At 36.6% G+C, this 19,256-nt stretch overlaps 1 protein-coding gene and 2 long non-coding RNA genes across 3 annotated transcripts; all 3 read right to left on the bottom strand.

Moving 5' to 3' along the window:
* Positions 1–241: 241 nt before the first annotated feature.
* On the bottom strand, positions 242–3,075 carry LOC135199489 (uncharacterized; the record flags this gene model as incomplete). The annotated part of the gene is made up of 3 exons (XM_064227578.1): positions 242–1,499; positions 2,477–2,716; positions 2,942–3,075. Coding segments are annotated over 3 exons (594 nt in total), but the record flags the coding sequence as incomplete, so codon positions are not given.
* Positions 3,076–8,510: 5,435 nt separating this feature from the next.
* LOC135199487 (uncharacterized) lies at positions 8,511–12,065 on the bottom strand. Its single transcript, XR_010311080.1, has 3 exons — positions 11,931–12,065; positions 10,906–11,011; positions 8,511–8,576 (listed from the first exon to the last, which is right to left on the bottom strand). It is a non-coding gene; the product is annotated as an uncharacterized LOC135199487 (long non-coding RNA).
* Positions 12,066–17,222: 5,157 nt separating this feature from the next.
* Positions 17,223–18,417, bottom strand: LOC135199210 (uncharacterized). The gene is made up of 3 exons (XR_010310976.1): positions 18,289–18,417; positions 17,953–18,102; positions 17,223–17,360 (listed from the first exon to the last, which is right to left on the bottom strand). It is a non-coding gene; the product is annotated as an uncharacterized LOC135199210 (long non-coding RNA).
* Positions 18,418–19,256: the final 839 nt, after the last annotated feature.

The following is a 19,256-nucleotide window of genomic DNA, read 5'->3' as shown; positions in this document are numbered from 1 at the left end:
GATTTGGAAGAAGATGCAATTAAGTCAATGGCCCCTTCAAAATCCCTGCACAAATTTCTTTACTGTGCTTTCACTTCCACTAATCTCCACTCATTCATCTCCAGCCTCCAACTTCATGGTTTTAATTCTGAATGCCCATAGGTCTCCCATCTCGGGTGCCCACAGGAGCCCCTCTGACACATCCTGTTCTCGACGTAAAAAAATTAATAATAAAATATAAACAGGAAATCAGACAATGCCATAGAACTGGATTTATTTTTATTCTTAAACACAGCAGCACCAATATGCAGTCGATGTTCCTCACTGTGTCTCCATCGAGCAATGCTGCTGATGGCGTGAGTTCAAGTCATACTATGTAACACACCTCACCTACTTCTCTTCACCTACACCAGAGCCCTGTCTGACTCTCTGCCCCCAGAGAGCAAATTATCCTACCCAGTGCCCACTCATACTCAAGTGATAATGCCCCATTGTATGAAATCCCAGGTAAGAGGATGATACGGGTAGCAAATACGTCTGCCTGTGAGGAGAAGTTGCGAAGAATAGAGAAAGGTGTTGATTTGGTAATTTTCTATGCATTTTTTTTTTTTTTTTGGTAGGTAGGGGAGACATCCACCCTCCTTCTGCAAACCTGTTTGTTCGCCCCAGGTGCGGGCAGGGTAGGTAGGGATTCAGGAGGTTAGAGAAGACAGCAACGCCGGGTTCCAACGCATGTAGCATATGCCAAGTTCATATAAATATATATACTATACATCAAATCTTTCGTTCACTTGTAATCTGACCCAGAATACGGAAAGTTACCCAAAAATTGGAAAACCTTTTCAAACAAGTCCAAAAACCTTTCTCCTGATCTCATTTTTTACCTACAGATCCCTGGATAAATGCCCCAACCGATCCCCTCATATCAGACTCTGCAAAAAAAAATCTTCAAGTTTTCTGTACAGTGTATAATGATGTATGAGAATCTCAGCCATGGCCCATGAAACTTTCAGCCACGGCCGGTGATGGCCTGAGTTGTTGGCACCTATAGCGGTGCCTGACACATGATCATGGCTAACTTTTACCTTAAATAAAAACAAAACTAATGAGGCAAGAGGGCTGCAATTTGGTATACTTGATGATTAGAGGGTGGATGATCATCACACCAATTTGCAGCTCTCTAGCCTCAGTAATGCTTAAGATCTTAGGGTGGACGGAAAAAGTGCGGACAGACAGACAAATGGCCATCTCAATCATTTTCTTAAGAAACCATCATTTTTTATACATAAGCGTGGCACGCCTAAAGAGATATGGAGCACTTCGGGTACAGCTCCACGCAGTTCTGTCCTTTCCTCCCCGCTCTCATCGCCTCCAGGTTCTGGGACAGGGGCGCCTGACGGAGGAAGAAGGACACACTGAATCCACTGAGGTAGGTGACTAGGGAGTCTAGGAACCCTCTGCTAACGGCCTGTTGGTTGCTCTCGCACAGAAGGCGCTCCCCACAGTCTGGGCTCTCGTCTCTGGGAATTATGGAGGAACTGTACAAGTGTGCTTAAAAGTAAAGCTATACATGGAACTTCCCAGATCCTGTACGATGGAAGTTGATATGTAATAATAATAATAATAACGGAGTAACAAATCCACAAAGGAGTAACCACATAAATGTATTTAAAAGTAAAAGTAAAACTATTCGGAGGGCTTTCAAAAATTTGTAAGATGGAAGTTTATGAAAACAATAATAATAAAGTCTCCTCATGACTTCGTGGAGACCTTGCAAGAAAAAACACTTCTCTGAACCCTGACACATCCCATGACCACAAACAAAAATAAACACTGACCCAAACCTTGACCTAACACAAAAAACACTGAAAAATGTTGGCCAAACTATTCACCTCACATGACAAAACCCTGACCCACCCTGTGATCTCACACAAAAAGAACAGTGACCTAACCCATGACCTCACATAAAAAGAACCATGACCTAACCTGACTTTACAACAAAAAATTTACCCATCCTGTGGCTTCGCATGAAAAAGAACCATGACATAACCTGATGTCACTCAAAAAACTTGACCTAACCTGTGGCCTTACAAGAAAAAACACTTCCCTAAACCCTGACCTAACAAAAAAAAATCTGACCTAACCAGTAACCTCACAAAAAATAACCTGTGACCTCACAAGTAAAAAACAATTACCTGAACTCTGACCTAACCTGACCCCTCACAAAAAATCTTACCTAGCCCATGACTTCACATGATACTGACCCACCAACCCTTGACCTCGCACAAATAGGACCCTGAGCCAACTTGTGACCTAATGTATACAAAATTACTTCTCTGAACCCTGACCTAACCTGACCCAAAATTTTACCTAACCTAACCCAGAATTTGACCTAACCTGACCCAAACCATGACCTAACCTGACCCAAACCATGACTTAACCTGACCCAAACCGTGACCTAACCTGACCCAAACTGTTACCTAACCTGACCTCTCACCTGTACAAATAAATAGTGAGCATGTTGAGGACGACCTCGGCCAGGTTGTTGACGTTGTCCCCGAAGAGACCCAACCCGGGAAGCATCGTCTCCCGGCTCTGGGCCGCTGCTGACCCTCCTACAAGCGACGCCACCAGGTTGGACTGGCCCCCGAAAATGGCGTCGGTGAGTACGTCGAAGAGGATCACACCAAAGGCCAGGAAGGCAATGGAGACGATGGATTGGTTGTTGGAAGATAACCTGAAGGGGAGAAGATGATGATGATAATAATATAATAATAATAATAATAATAATAATAATAATAATAAACTGTCTTTGGATAAAATTCACTGAAAAATTAGCATAGCATCTAACAACAGCAATAACAATACACGTCATAACAACGACAATTTTAACAATAATAACAACGCAAAACATAACTTGATAATAATCAGTAACTGAATCAATAATAATAGTAGTACTCACTGTTTAGCCTCTTCACTGATAAGCCCCAGTAACTTGCCACGGAGTGCATTAATCTTATCTGTGTTGGTCTTCAGGATCACTTTGTACCTGTAATAACAAAAATTCAAGATATATAAAGCATTATAGAGCTGAATTCACTCATAACTGCTCATTCGGTTCTCCAGTTAACTGTCAAAAGCGCGCTACCAGTTATATTAAACAATTAGACACTGTGACAAAGGCTAATTGAACTCATAATTGCTTAGTCAGTTCTCCAGTTAACTGTCAAAGCGAGCTACCAGTTAACTGAACACATAGGAAGTATAATTAATCTAATTTCACTCATAACTGCTCAATCTTTTTTACACTTAGCTGTCAAAGCGATCGACCAGTTATACTAAACAATTAGACACTCTAAGAAAGGCTAACTTAACTCATAACTGCTCAGTCATTTCTACAATTAACTGTCAAAGCGATCAACCAGTTATATTAAACAATTAGACACTGTGACAAAGGCTAATTTAACTCATAACTGCTTAGTCAGTTCTCCAGTTAACTGTCAAAGCAAGCTACCAGTTACATAACGGTTTTAGGCTGTATGGTCAAGCTAGCACCATCCATCCATACATAGAATTATGTCTTACTGGCACTTCCGGTATTTCCGTGTGTTCATGTGTCCAAATCGAATATTTGCAATTCAAATGGGGAAAAATGTTATGGAAACAGAGATAACATATAAATATCTCAATTTTCCAGTGAGCATAAGTGGGAGATTCCCTGATACTGGTGCTAAAGTAGATACTGATCTCTCTCTCTCTCTCTCTCCTGGGTCTCTCTCTCAGTGCCATTTTGCTTGGTGAGACGTTCCCGCGCACAGTCTGATTAATCAACAGATATCACACGTTTAACATACGTCTGGACATTGAAAAATATCTAGAAGTGTTCGTGAACTGTCGGTGATAAGATTAGTGTGAAAATAGTAGGATAAAGCGTCTACTAAGTTAGTTTATCAAGTGAAATACTGTAAATTAGATCAAGATGGCAGTAAGTTCCAACTGTGGTAAGAAATGGCGAAATTTAGTGTGTCTGGCAGATTCGCAATACGATGAGGTAGCAGGAAGGGAGCTGGCATTTCTCATCTATGACATCAACAACAGCCCTAACCAAAAAGATACAAAAGCATTCATAGACATATTAGAAGGATACGATCCTTCAAACTGGAACAAATCAACAGAAAACATCTTGAAAATAATTGAAGAAGTTCCAAATAAAATCCAAGTGGTCAAGAGACTCATAAAGAAAATTTACATCAATCAACATATTCCGACAAAGAAAATGAATAAGGTGAACATTGTGAATATCCTAATTGATGCAATTGGAAAAAGAATGCCAAAAGCATGCAAACTGTGTAAGGTGTGGTATAGCATAGTTAATCCACAAAACCTGATCAGAAAATGTGCTGCATGCAACATTCCGACACATCCTCAATGTGCTGAAGCAATGCAAGATATGAGAAAGGATACCAGAATATTTTGCTCAACATGTCTATCATGGATAGACAATATTATTAAATCAAGACTGAATGTGCAAATAGTTGAGGATGAAGAAGAAGAGGAAGAGGAAGAAGAAGAAGAGGAAAATGGAAGAGAAGTAAACAAAACTGAAATGACAGAAAAAATAAGGAAAACAAAGAACAAGATAAAAGTATGGATGCAGAGATACTCATCGATACTACATATGAGGCAATCAAGCAGCATACATACGAAGAAATAAATTACAACATGACAACACAAAAGAAAATCCCGAAGAGGCTCTACCCAGATCTGCACACTGATGGGAAAGAGGAAAAAATAGACAAGAAAGACAAAATCTGCAACCTTTTGAAAAGAGGGAATTGCAAATTCGGAGAAAGTTGTTACTACAAACATCCCAAGGTATGTCACAACTATGGAATCTATGGTAAATGTGCATACCTAGACGGCTATGAGGATGATTGCAGAGATCTACACCCAAAAATATGCAAAAACCTAAAAGAAGGAAAAGGATGTAAGTTCGACAAAAAATTTAAATATATGCACCCTGTAGCCATGAATTAAAATCAATTAAATAATCAATCAAATAATAAAATCCAAAATAAGAAAGAAACAAATAAAGAGAGGAACGAAGAATATGAGGTCAAGGAAAAAAGCAAGCCATCACCGCAATATGGTGTTTCGGCAAAGAATTTCCAAGCATCAGCTCCAAGATACAGCTCAAGAGGATATTGCAGATACAGAGAAAATTGCAGATTCATACACAAAATGAATAATTATGATGAAGGAAGATCAAATATTATGGAAAAGTTGGATTTTTTAATGTCAGAATTTCTGGAAATGAAGAAAAGAACAACATACCAGAACACGAAAGAGACGTGGGAAAATCCTTATTATTACCCATATCAAATGAAAGAGAAAACATGCAAACCATCATAGTGATGAATGCGCAGGGTTTAGTTACGAGTAACTCAAAAAGAAGAATAGAGTACTTAGAAGAACTAACCCAAATTGAAAAGAAAATAGATATAATGAATATAAGTGAAACCTAGTATTCCCAAGAGACTGAGAATGACGATCAATTAAAAGGGTTCCAAACTTATAATAGATCAGATAGAAAAAATAGGAATCAAGGGGGAACTGCAATACATGGGAAAGACAAAAAACAAGGAAAAATATATGAGAAATATAGTAACTCAGAATGTGAACTAATAGTGGTAGAATTTGAATCTGAAAAATTAATGAACATAGTAATATATAGACCCCCTAATACTAAAGAATTTGACATAATAATAGAAAAATTGGATGATATATGTAGAATTCACAAGGATTGGACTATTCTCCTATCCGGAGACTTTAACTTTCCTTTCGTAGACTGGAAAGAACTAATAGGAAATTGTGGTTGTATTTATACATAAAAAAGAGAGTAATGGTAGTCCAGAAGATAAGAGGCAATTCGAAAAGCTATTAGATATGCTAATAGAATACAACATTCAACAAATAAATCACCTGCCAACAAGAAAGGAAAATACTTTAGACCTAGTATTTGTGAATGAGGTGAATTATATTAAAGAAATAATAGTTTATAATGCGAGTATTTCAGACCATAATGTCATAGAATTAACAGTCCATTCCAAAGCAAGTGAAAACAGAGATAAGCAAGAAATGAAAAAGTGGGAAGGATATGGAAAATGCAACTTCTACAGTAAAAATATAAATGGTCAGAAATAAATGAAGAATTAAACAAAAATTGGGATAATATTTTCGTAAGTGATGACATAAGAGTAAATACGGAGATACTATATAAAATATTTAGAGAAAAATAGTGGAAAAATATATACCGAAGAAGAAAAGTAAACTTCAGTCATGCATACCAAGAGACAGAAGGATCTTGTTCCAGAAAATCAGAAAGTGGAAAAAAGGTCTTGTAAAAGAAAAAAAAATGCATGGAAAGTGATAGAACTAAAAAGTAGATAGAAAATGCAGAACAAAAGATTACAATCAAAAGAAAATGAAAAACGGGACTTGGAAGAAAAAACCCTAGTAAATATCAAGCAAAACCCCAAACTATTATATTCATATGCAAAAAAAAGATGAATAAAAGAAGAATAGAAATAGGCCCTCTAAGAATTTGAAGGGAGATTAATGAATGAAAAAAAGGAAATATGCAACATATTGGCCAGAACGATATAGAGAGAATCCACCCTTAGAATTGATAATGAAGATAAGATTATAGAAGTAAGGGATGAAAATAGAGAATATTTAGCAGACATAGATATTAATGAAGCTGATATTGTGCAGGCTATTAATGAAATTAAAAATGGAGCTGCAGCAGCCACTTGCAATATTATTAAGACAAAGTGTAGATACAGGCAAGATTTATGATGAGCAACAAATTAGCATATATTACCCCTACTTTCAAAAGTGGATCAAGACTAGAGGCAAGTAATTAATTTAGGCCTATGAGTCTAACATCACCATATTATGAAAGTGCATGAAAAGGGTAATGAAGAAAAATATTATGAAACATTTAATAAAAAATAATTTAAATTTGTAATATAGGACAACATGGGTTTCGTACCCGGAAAAAGACCACAAACTCAACTGTTAGTCCCACCGTGAGAACATATACAAAAATATGAAAAAGCGGAAATGAAACAGATATGGTTTATCTAGACTTTGCAAAAGCTGTTGACAAGGTAGACCATAATAGATTAGCGAAGAAAATTAGAAAACATAATATAGTGGATAAAGTAGGAAGATGGTTAAAAGAATTTTTACACAACAGAAAACAGATAGTTATTGCAAACGATGAGAAATCGGATGAAGCTAAGGTAATATCCGGTGTGCCACAAGGTACGGTGTTAGCTGCATTACTGTTTGTTATTATGATTGCAGACATAGACAGTAATGTTAAGGACTCGGTAGTGAGTAGTTTCGCCAATGACACAAGAATAAATAAAGAAATTACTCGTGATGAAGATAGGAACGCGCTACAAAGGAACCTTAACAAAGTATATGATTGGGCAGAGGTAAATAGGATGGTATTTAACTCTGATAAATTTGAATCAATAAATTATGGAGACAGAGAAGGAAAGCTATATGCATATAGGGGATCTAATAATGAGACAATCACAAATAAGGAAGCAGTTGAAGACCTTGGTGTGATGATGAATAGGAACATGTTATGCAATGATCAAATAGCAATTCTATTGGCAAAATGTAAAGCAAAAATGGGAATGTTGTTACGGCACTTCAAAACAAGAAAAGCTGAAACACATGATTAGCTTTATAAAACATATGTTCGTAGTCCACTTGAATATTGCAATATGATATGGTACCCACACTATCAAAAGGATATTTGCACAAATAGAGAGTAACAAAGGTCCTTTACAGCTAGAATAGAAGAAGTTAAGGATCTTGACTACTGGGAAAGACTACAATCCTTAAAATTATATAGTGTAGAAAGGAGAAGAGAACGCTACATGATAATTCAGGCATGGGAACAGATAGAAGGAATAGCCGAAAACATCATGGAGCTAAAAATATCAGAAAGAGCAAGCAGTGGTAGATTAATAGCGCCCAAAACTATACCAGGGGAAAAATAAGTGGAAAAGCACACAGGACATTAATCCACTACGCACCAGCATCGATAATGCAGCGTCTATTCAATGCGTTGCCAGCTCATCTGAGGAATATATAAGGAGTGAGCGTAGATGTGTTTAAGAATAAGCTCGACAAATATCTAAACTGCATCCCAGACCATCCAAGATTGGAAAGATGCAAAAATATACCGGAAGATGTACTAGCAACTCTCTGGTAGACATTAGAGGTGCCTCACACTGAGGGACCTAGGGCAACCCGAACAAGGTCTGTAAGGTAAGGTCTCTTCCTAAAGAATATTGATAGAGGAAATAAATTTTTTTAAAAATGTGAGAATAAGTTTATCTAAATAGTGTAAAAATACCTCTCTGTCAGTGCACTGCTGAGTAGCATTGAGAGAGAGAGAGAGAGAGAGAGAGAGAAGAACTCTAACAGTACATTAAAATACTTACGGTTTCCACCGACAGCCTCGTGACGTCATCCCTACGATCCCTAGCTTCCCAGAAGGATGAATCGAAATCCTGCAAACCAAATGTTAAAAGTTTCTGAAGTTGTTCGAGATTATTATTATTATTATTATCATTATTATTATTATTATTATTATTATTATTATTATTATTATTATTATTATTATTTTCATACATCTCGTCAACAGTACGTGAACTGTGTAGTACCCACATACAATATCCTTTACTTCTAATATATCCAGTGGATCTATTTACCATCAGGGTGACCAGATTTTGAAAATTGAAATAAGGGACACCTAAATTGGAGAGGTAGTTGAACAATATATGTATAGATATATATATATATATATATATATATATATATATATATATATATATATATATATACCATACCTTTTCTGACTCTGTAGAATTTTTTGCTGGGAATAATGATCTTATTCCTAACACTGCTGCAGCTAAGGCTGCTTGTTTATTTGATTTGTGCTTCTGTTGATCCATGCTGTATAATGCTAAAATTCTTCGAGCATATTTTGCAGTATGCTCCGCTTTTGTTGTTGTTTTGGGGGACGAGCCATTGCTTTAAATCGCAGTAATTTTGCCACTCTGGTCTAAAAGTACATTTTCTCTTCATTTTTTTGTTGCACATTTTGTCGGACATGCTGCCTTATGTTTAAAAAATCAAATACCAAGACAGATTTGTTCATTCTCGGCCCACTGCACTGTTGCCAATTTTGGGCGGCCGCCTTTACCCCGTATTTTGCTAAATTTCACGAGTATATTGTATTTTTTTCAAATATTGAAAATACGGGACAAATGTCATAAATATGGGACAATCCCGTCAAATACGGGACGTCTGGTCACCCTGTTTACCATGTACATATAGGCCTACGACAAACCATACATTTCCCTAAGCAACTGCCAACGTCACATATGGATGGAAGCTTAGCCTATCATTCATGACAACCAAAAGTTACTGCCACATATAGGCCTACAACAACCCCTAACTTTTCCTGAGCTATACATTGTCTGTATTCATGATAACCAAAAGTTACTGCCACATATAGGCCTACAACAACCCCTAACTTTTCCTGGGCTATACATTGTCTGTATTCATGACACCAAAAGTTACTATTTATTTATTATAAGAATAGTTTAACCAGGGCTGGCCCGAAGGATTACTGCCACATATAGGCCTACAACAACCCCTAGCTTTCACTAGGCTATATTGCCTGCGTTACATATTACCAGCGGAAGCTTTGTCTATACATTCTCTGTATTTATTGACCCCAACTAAATCATATCCAGTTTGAATTGTCAGAGGTTCAAGGTGAGAGCACTGGGAATTATCTCTCGTCCCGAAGGGTCCTAGTCTCAAGAGCTCGCTGAAACAAGTCACTCTGTAGGCTGACCCAAGCTTCTCCTGACGGCTGTTGTATCCAGACATCACAGGACAGTACCCAGCCAGTGCCCCGGTGCCACCAAGTTCCTACAGACAGACGCTTGGCACTGCCCAAAGGATCCTGCCTGAGAAACTGGCACGCACCAAGATCCTTCACAACCTCCTATGACCTCCATGGGTTTAAATGGCTTCCAGAGCTACTCGAAGGGCAAAACATGCTCCCCTTGGGGAATAGCCTCAGAGGAGGAGACAGTGGCCTTTATGACCTGATGGGCACATGGCATTATACCCTGTCAGGATGGCACTACCCTCCCTCCCTCCCTCTTGGCCGCCTGCTGACGATGACCTGGACTTGTTTGTGGAGCTCGAGAAAATGATCTGGCCTTTTTGAATTAATGACAACAATGAGTGCTCGCGTTTGATACTAAGAATTATATATCAGAATTTTCATGAGAGCACAAAAATAAAGGAAATTAAAGTTACCGTCTTTTATTACATAATAATTCTACTGTCAACTGTAACATCCTGTAATTTTTCTCACCGCTGTTAATCTGTATTCTCTAATCTATGCTTCAGCTTAACGTCTACTGACGTCATTGCTTACTCGTACACTAAAGAAAATACTATGTGCAAACAGAGATATTCCCATTCCCAAAATCAGACGAGTTGGTGGAATATCATCAAACTTGGAACCCAATCCGCGGTTCAATGTGTTTATGTCTACGCGCGCGCGTTGGCGCTTGTGAATGTGTATGTGTGAATGTGTGCGAGTGTGTGTAAGTGTACTAATATGTATGTGAATACACATTCATATTCTATAGCAAGGTGTAAAGAATATTCTTTAGGCCTAAGTCTATATATACAACCTCACCCCAATATTCCACAAGAAGAAGAAGAAGAAGAAGAAGAAGAAGAAGAAGAGAAGAAGAAGAAGAGGAACTCCTCATTTCCCGTTAGTACCAACGAGGAAGTCCGCCATCTTACTTGCAGCTGAGAATGTTCGGTTCCTGGCGAAAGATTCTTCCGCCCATCTGCACTCAGCAAGAAGAGGCATCCAGCCGCCCACGTCATTGCTGTGGACACCTTCATTCTGGAATGAAAAATGAGGAAAAATGAAGAAAAATCGATTATGTTTTTGCCTGCAAGAATGGTTCACTTGGTTCGTATCAGGTGGATAGTACCGTTTTAACTTTCAATGAACATAAATTGGTTATTTCATTTTATTTTAATCGTATTCATTTTTTGTCTACGAGAATAATTTTCTTAATACGTGGAAAGTACTATATTAACTCTGTATCTTGGTATTATAATCATTCATTGTTCAACCGTCAGCTAAATTAGCTTTCTGATTGGCTTTTAATAATAATAATAATAATAATAATAATAATAATAATAATAATAATAATAATAATAATAATAATAATAGGAGAGAGACAGAGAACTCGTTACAATGAACATCGATTTGTTTTAAAATTGTTCTGCCATTATTACTAAAAATGTTATGTTTTTATCATTATCACTTATTTGTTCATTGGCACTAAGAAACATCTTCTATTATGATTTAATGTATATTCCATTCTTCAGTTTGTTAAAAAGATATCATAAGAATAAGAAACAATTAAACATTCAAGAAACAAACAAACAAACAAAAAAAACTAGATTTAGGCATAATTTACGCAAAACGACAATTTTTTTTTAAGTTTTTTTTTTTTAAATCACATTAAAATATAATTCAAGATATCAACCTAAAACACGTGCAATGAAATTGTAAATAAGAATTACACGAAATTAAATATTTCCAAATTTTGCAACCTATTATATATATTGGGCTGAATATATATATATATATATATATATATATATATATATATATATATATATATATATATATATATATGTGTGTGTGTGTGTGTGTGTGTATGTATATTATATATATATATATATATATATATATATATATATATATATATATAATATATATATATACACTAAAGATAAAGGTACCTTACGTTTTATTCCCTCAAAATCTCGGGAAGAAATCAGACACGTCCTACAGCCACGGAAGCAACTCGCAGACTGCGGATTGCCGGCGTCCCACCATTCACCAATCATCACCGTACCGTTGACTCCTTGCGGTCAGGCGTTTGTGCATCTGTTTGTGCTCTTCTAATGTGTATATATGTGTGTGTGTGTGTATGATTGTAAGTGACTGTTTGTTCCGCCACCCCTCGTAAGCCTGGAAGCGTTCGTTTGGTAAGCCCAGGGAAAACAGCTGTGTTTAAACGCCTGGCCGGGCAGCGGTATTTCGCGCGGCACCGTTACATCGGCGAATCATCGGCTGCTGCTGCTGCTGCAGCGGCGACGGCAGATGGCGGTGGTGTTCGTTGCGAGCAATTGGCGCCGCGTTCACAGACACTTGGGTCTGTCTTGCGAATACGGTTTCCTCGGTTTGAAGATTTGATTTCTGCGTTTTATCGATAAAACGGCGGTTTCTTTGCGATGTAATATGACAGGATCCTTGACAGTAATGTGCATTTTGCATTGTTATGCAACCCTTGCCATCTTTTTCTTGTTCACAGCTTACGGGTTCAGCTTACGGTTCCTCAGTTTCAAGATTTGGTTACTGCGTTTTATAAATAAATCTCGGATGAGTTTGCAATGTAACGTGATTTAATGTGACAGAAAACTTGTCAGGAATCTGTAACTGCACTGTAATGCAACCCAAAACATGTTTTTCTCGTTCACAGCTCTTGGGTTCGGCCTAAGTTTTTGGTTTGGAAGATTTAATTCGTGATTTGTATCAGCTTCATATCATATTACGTCATGAAACCAAGATGAGTTCGTAACGTAATGTAATGTAATTCTCGTATTCCATGTTCGAATCTTGCTTGTGGGAAAGGCATTTTCGTAATTCCAAAGTTTGGATTCAAGGTTCTCAGTGGGATAGGCCTACACGCTCAAAAAACATCATGGAGATTAGACAATCAAAGCCATTCGATCCTGCTGGGACAATCAAGTATACACACCATTAACAACAATGCTCAATGGATCAAATAATTCCATTCAATCAATATAATCCACGTTAAACCATTTTCCTTCATTGTTAAAGATCGTTAAACCATCTTCCTTCAGTGTTATAATCAAAGAATTAGACCTATAGCAATGTGAGATGACGAACTTTTCCACCTCCCCCCCCCCCCCCCCCCCAACAAATATGTATACGGTCTCCGTTATATTAATCTGGAGGCTATCGGCTGCTAATAGCTTCAACATGACTCTCATGGGAGCCTGGTTTTGATGCTTCGCCTTATTGCTTAACCGCTAAACCCGAGTGACCGCAAACTACGGTGTTCACAAGGTACGTATATATATACTTGCCGGAGTCCAGATCTTATCCATTTTCGTAAACGTGGATAAAACAGATACTTTTGTAAGTCCGTCAGAGGCAAATAGTATACACTTACGCACGCTTTTTAAAAGTGTTTATCATTAAGAAAATGAAAAATGGGTCTTGGTGTTAAGTGAAATGAAAAAGAAGTCGTTTAGGATTGTCTAAAATGAGAAACGTGACAAAGTCCAGTACTCGAGCATTAAGTGAGAAACACGACCAAAACAACTCAACCCTGAACTTAGAATTTAAATGAGAAACATGGCAACGATTTAGTAGTGTTTTTGACATCAATAATAATAATAATAATAATAATAATAATAATAATAATAATAATAATAATAATAATAACAAAGAGATTAGCTCAACTTACCTAGACCTATCTCCAGAGATGTAGGTCTAGGATTCGATTCAAAGCGAACTTAAAAACAGTTTATGAACACTAAACTAAAGATTTTACCATGTTTTATGAACCAAATGCTGTCAAAGATTCCTATCCTATAGCATGCAGTACCTGATCGTTTAGCAACTATTGAGGGTAGAAGCTGAAAAAATGGGGATGAGTTCGTGGCCCGTAATTTCACCTTATACGAAGATTGGCTCAGATGCTCTTAGGAATTAATAATAATAATCATAATATTAATAATTAATAATAACAATATAATAATAATAATAAATAATAATATATGCAGAGACTCAAGGCGATACTCAAGTCAAAACTCAACGCCGGAAATATGATAAAAGCCATAAACACATGGGCATTGCCAGTAATCAGATACAGCGCAGGAATAGTGGAATGGACGAAGGCAGAACTTCGCAGCATAGACCAGAAAACGAGAAAACATATGACAATACACAAAGCACTAGACCCAAGAGCAAATACGGACAGACTATACATAACACGAAAGGAAGGAGGGAGGGGACTATTAAGCATAGAGGACTGCGTCAACATCGAGAACAAAGCACTGGGGCAATATATGAAGACCAGTGAAGACGAGTGGCTCAAAAGTGCATGGGAAAAAAGATTGATAAAAGTAGACGAACACCCAGAAATATACAGAGACAGGAGAAAGACAAGCAGAACAGAGGAATGGCATAACAAACCAATGCACGGACAATACATGAGACAGACTAAAGAACTAGCCAGCGATGACACGTGGCAATGGCTACTGAGAGGAGAGCTCAAAAAGGAGACTGAAGGAATGATAACAGCGGCACAAGATCAGGCCCTAAGAACCAGATATGTCCAAAGAACGATAGATGGGAATAACATCTCTCCCATATGCAGGAAGTGAAATACGAAAAATGAAACCATAAACCCCATATCAAGTGAATGCCCGGCACTTGCACAGAACCAGTACAAAAAGAGGCATGATTCAGTGGCAAAAGCCCTCCACTGGACCCTGTGCAAGAAACACCAGCTACCTTGTAGTAATAAGTGGTACGAACACCAATCTGAAGGAGTGATAGAAAACGATCAGGCAAAGATTCTCTGGGGTTATGGTATCAGAACAGATAGGGTGATACGTGCAAATAGACCAGACGTGACGTTGATTGACAAAATCAAGAAGAAAGTATCACTCATTGATGTCGCAATACCATGGGACACCAGAGTTGAAGAGAAAGAAAGGGAAAAAATGCATAAGTATCAAGACCTGAAAATAGAAATAAGAAGGATATGGGATATGCCAGTGGAAATTGTACCCATAATCATAGGAACACTAGGCACGATCCCAAGATCCCTGAAAAGGAATCTGGAAAAACTAGAGGCTGAAGTAGCTCCAGGACTCATGCAGAAGAGTGTGATCCTAGAAACGGCGCACATAGTAAGAAAAGTGATGGCCTCCTAAGGAGGCAGGATGCAACCCGGAACCCCACACTATAAATATCACCCAGTCGAATTGTAGGACTGTGATAGAGCCAAAATAATAATAATAATAATAATAATAATAATAATAATAATAATAATAAAATAATAATAATAATAATAATAATAATAATAATAATAATAATAATAATAAAGTTTCTAGGATTCTACTGAGCAACTGAACAAATCTTACACATTCGAAATATTATAACAGCCATCTGCTATGGAAACATCTTTGCTGGGGTAGATATCCTTATCAGTTTCTTTGCTAATATGCACAAATCATTTGCAAATTATATGGCCCTAAATAAAATCATAGGAAGTATTGAATAGAATTACATAACAGTATTAAAAGCTATATATATATATATCTATATATATATATATATATATATATATATATATATATATATATGTGTGTGTGTGTGTGTGTGTGTGTGTGTGTGTGTGTGTGTATAACTGAATCACGAAAGTTAGGAACGTGATAAATCCATAAATAAAGATAAATGCCACGAAGGAAAAATAAACGAAGGAGGTCTGCAAGATCTTTCGACTTTAAAAAGTCCCTTTACTGAGCAGATACTGCTCAGTAAAGGACTTTTAAAGTCGAAAGATCTTGCAGACCTCCTTCGTTTATTATTCCTTCGTGGCATTTATCTTTATATATATATATATATATATATATATATATATATATATATATATATTGGATGGAATTAGAAGTTCTAGGCCAATAGCTGGGATCTATGAGGTTATTCAGCTTTGAAATGGACACCCAGCTTGACTTCAAAATAATTCAAGAGATGGTATAGAAGATGGAGGCTGAAGACGTAATATGAACGGAGGTACAATAAAGGGAATTAATGTGGTTGCATGTAGGGGCCGAAGGGATAATACATAGAACCTTTTAGTAATGCCTGCAGTGTGCCGCGCGAGGTGCGCTGACGACTCTTAACCTCATTTGTTTGTTTGTTATGGTGTTTTTACGTTGCATGGAACATGTGGTTATTCAGCAACGGGACCAACAGCTTGACGTGACTTCCGAACCACGTCGAGAATGAACATCTTTACCACCAGAAATAAACATCTCTCACTTCTCAATGGAATGCCCGAGAATCGAACTCGCGGCCACCGAGGTGGCAGGCCAAGACCATACCGATCACATCACTGAGGCGCTGAAACATTCTATGGTATGTTTGTAATCAGACACAATTCTTTTCAATCTCTAAATAAAAAAAGTTTTTTTTTTAATCTCTGCAAATTGGTTTTAAGCATATTTTTAATCAAGAGAATTTCTTACAATCTATTAGCACTTTTTTAAAAGGTTTTAATCGTGGAAATATCATGAACGTACTTTAAGTTTTTAATCTCTCTTCATCTCTACTTAGACTTCTGGTTTTAATAACTTTTAAAAAATTTCTAGGAACGATATTTTCAATCTCTCTACTGTTTAGTGTTCGCTATCAATTAGCAAACTAGCGGCTGTACAAATTCTCAACTGGCCCAAGTTTACCCAATTTTAACTAGAATAATTTTTGAAAATTATCTTTCAACTAGTAGCTTAGTCCTCTTGACATTTATTGTCGAACCAATGTTAGCCAGAGGAACCGATAATCAAGTCACCCCGACCAGTTTTCGTTTTTGGTTTACTGGTTAAACCAGTCTCTGGTTAACTGTTTGACCAGATCAGTTCAAACAGTTAAGAGTTTAGGAATCTCTGTTGGCAAACAGACCTGCGTGCCCCAAGAAATCATTACTTTATATATGAGAGAGAGAGAGAGAGAGAGAGAGAGAGAGAGAGAGAGAGAGAGAGAGCGAGCTTGCAAAAGTAGGCCTTTTAACTTTTCAAAAACTGACAAAATTTTAGGGGTCAGTTTTTCCAAGATCGCTCAATGGGTCAGAATTTTACTTTTGTCAAAATCCATCGTCAGTTTTTTTTAACTAAAAAAAAAAAAAAATGTTTCATTACGGGCCATAGCTACGACCCATCATCGTCAAAAATTACATAACCTCTCATGAAATCATAAAAAAAAAATTTACATTTTCGTATAATCATTACAGTGGAGAGTAGTTATTTACAATATTTCACACCGAAGAACTTCATCCACCTACGCTGGAGATATAACCGAACACTTCTTGACACTAATTCGCTGTGTAATTCATTTCAGTTCTGCCAAAAAAAACCTGGAAGAAAAATATTGCGCTAAAGCAATTGCTATCGCGTGATCTACTATAGTTCCTGCAAGCAAGTCTTTTGATAACTTCGAAAAAAAGGCTTAGGTGACTTTAATTAAGTGGTCAATAGTGTTGAAATTCTCTTACACAGTCAAGCAAAACTGCTTTTAGAAAAATTGAATAATTAAGGCAATATTAACTTTTAAAATAAATTTGAGAAGTGAAATAGAGTTTACTTTCGAACAAAAACTAAGCTTTTTTTCTTAGTTTTTATCAAAATTTAATTTAAATTCTCTGCAGTTTGAACAAAAATTAAGCTTTTTTTTTTACTTTTTATTAAAATTGAATTAAAATTCTCTGCAGTTTGAAAAAAAAAAATCAAGTTTCTTACTTAGTTTTTATTAATATTGAATTTGAATAACCTGATTTGGAAAAAAATAATAAAAAAAAAACGCAAGGCCCCCCCACTGGCATACCAGTAGACTAGGTCTACTGGTATGCCAATAGAGGCATCCTCCCCACTCCAGGGACGCCGCCCCTGAAGGAGGAGGACGTAAGCTTGCTAAGGACATCGTTACATCGAAACCAGATGGTACCTCACCTGTTTGTACTGAAGGAAAAATACATTACAGTACATTAAAGGCTTGGAAATCTGTCAGCTCGATCAGGAGAGAACTCCAGGAGTGAAGTTTCCATTTGATAGTTTATTAAAAAAAAAAAAAAACTCCAGAAACCTCAAAAGCGAGGCGACCTGAAAAATTATAAGTAGGAATTACGAATGCAATATATGAAAAAAAAATTCATTTGCCAGCTTGAAATGTGTCAAAAACCAAATTTACTAAATGCCACAAGTTCAATAAGTAAACGCCTATAATTGGCCATCAGAAAGCAGTGCAAACATCAGCTGATAAAACGAATAACAAAAACAGATTCTTACCATTTTAACGAACTCTTGCGTACATGCTTAGTCAAACCAGACGTTTAGTACTACTTGCACACTCTAAGATATAATGATAAACCACCAACGACGTTGCACGATGAACCAGTATCCTTAAATTGACCCGGTCGTAAACTGTAGGATGTAGGACCTGAGAGAAGTCAAGAATACTATACGTAGACTGCCTCACCGGTGTTTTGGTTTTCGGCGCGATCAATAGATGGCGGTAGTTCTAGTGCATCGGGCAATGTGGCTTTATAGTGCTTACATTTGTTTCGTGATTGTCAGTCTGTTTTTACAGCCATATAGTTTGATAGTCAGTCTGTTTTACAGCCATATGGTTTGATAGCCTGCTTAGAAAACGAAGCACAATGAATACAGGTTATTCATTAGAGAGTTTAGTCTAGACTAGAGGAAGTATACTTTACGTCTTACGATATGCTTAGTAGTACTGCAGTATCCCAGGCTGAGCGATATGTGGTGTGAAATATCCGTAGGGTTTATTTGAGCTGTGTTTAATAATATTATCATTTTATTTTATTTATTCTTATTATATAAACGAACTTCAATACTCAGTGTGAAATAAACGTAATTTATCAGCGAGTCTCGAGTTATGACATATTATTATCATTTTATAATTTTTTCAAATAACTCGTTTTTTCAAGTATTTTTGTGGATTTGCGAACCGTTTAAATAAGTTGAACGGTTCGGAGAAATTATTATTATTATTATTATTATTATTATTATTATTATTATTATTATTATTATTATTATTATATTATTATTATTATTATTATTATTATTAATGAAATAGTACTATATACAAGGTACATATACTACTATATATATATATATATATAAATCTATTTATGCATATATATATATATATCTATATATAATATATCAAAGAAGGAGAGAGAGTGAGAGAGAGAGAGAGACAGAGAGAGAGAGAGAGAGAGAGAGAGGGG

Source organism: Macrobrachium nipponense, chromosome 25, assembly GCF_015104395.2.
Source record: "Macrobrachium nipponense isolate FS-2020 chromosome 25, ASM1510439v2, whole genome shotgun sequence".
In the NCBI taxonomy this organism is placed as follows: Eukaryota; Metazoa; Arthropoda; class Malacostraca; order Decapoda; family Palaemonidae; genus Macrobrachium; species Macrobrachium nipponense.
The sequence above is the reverse complement of the archived record's forward strand: the minus strand, read 5'-3'. Positions and strand labels throughout refer to the sequence as shown.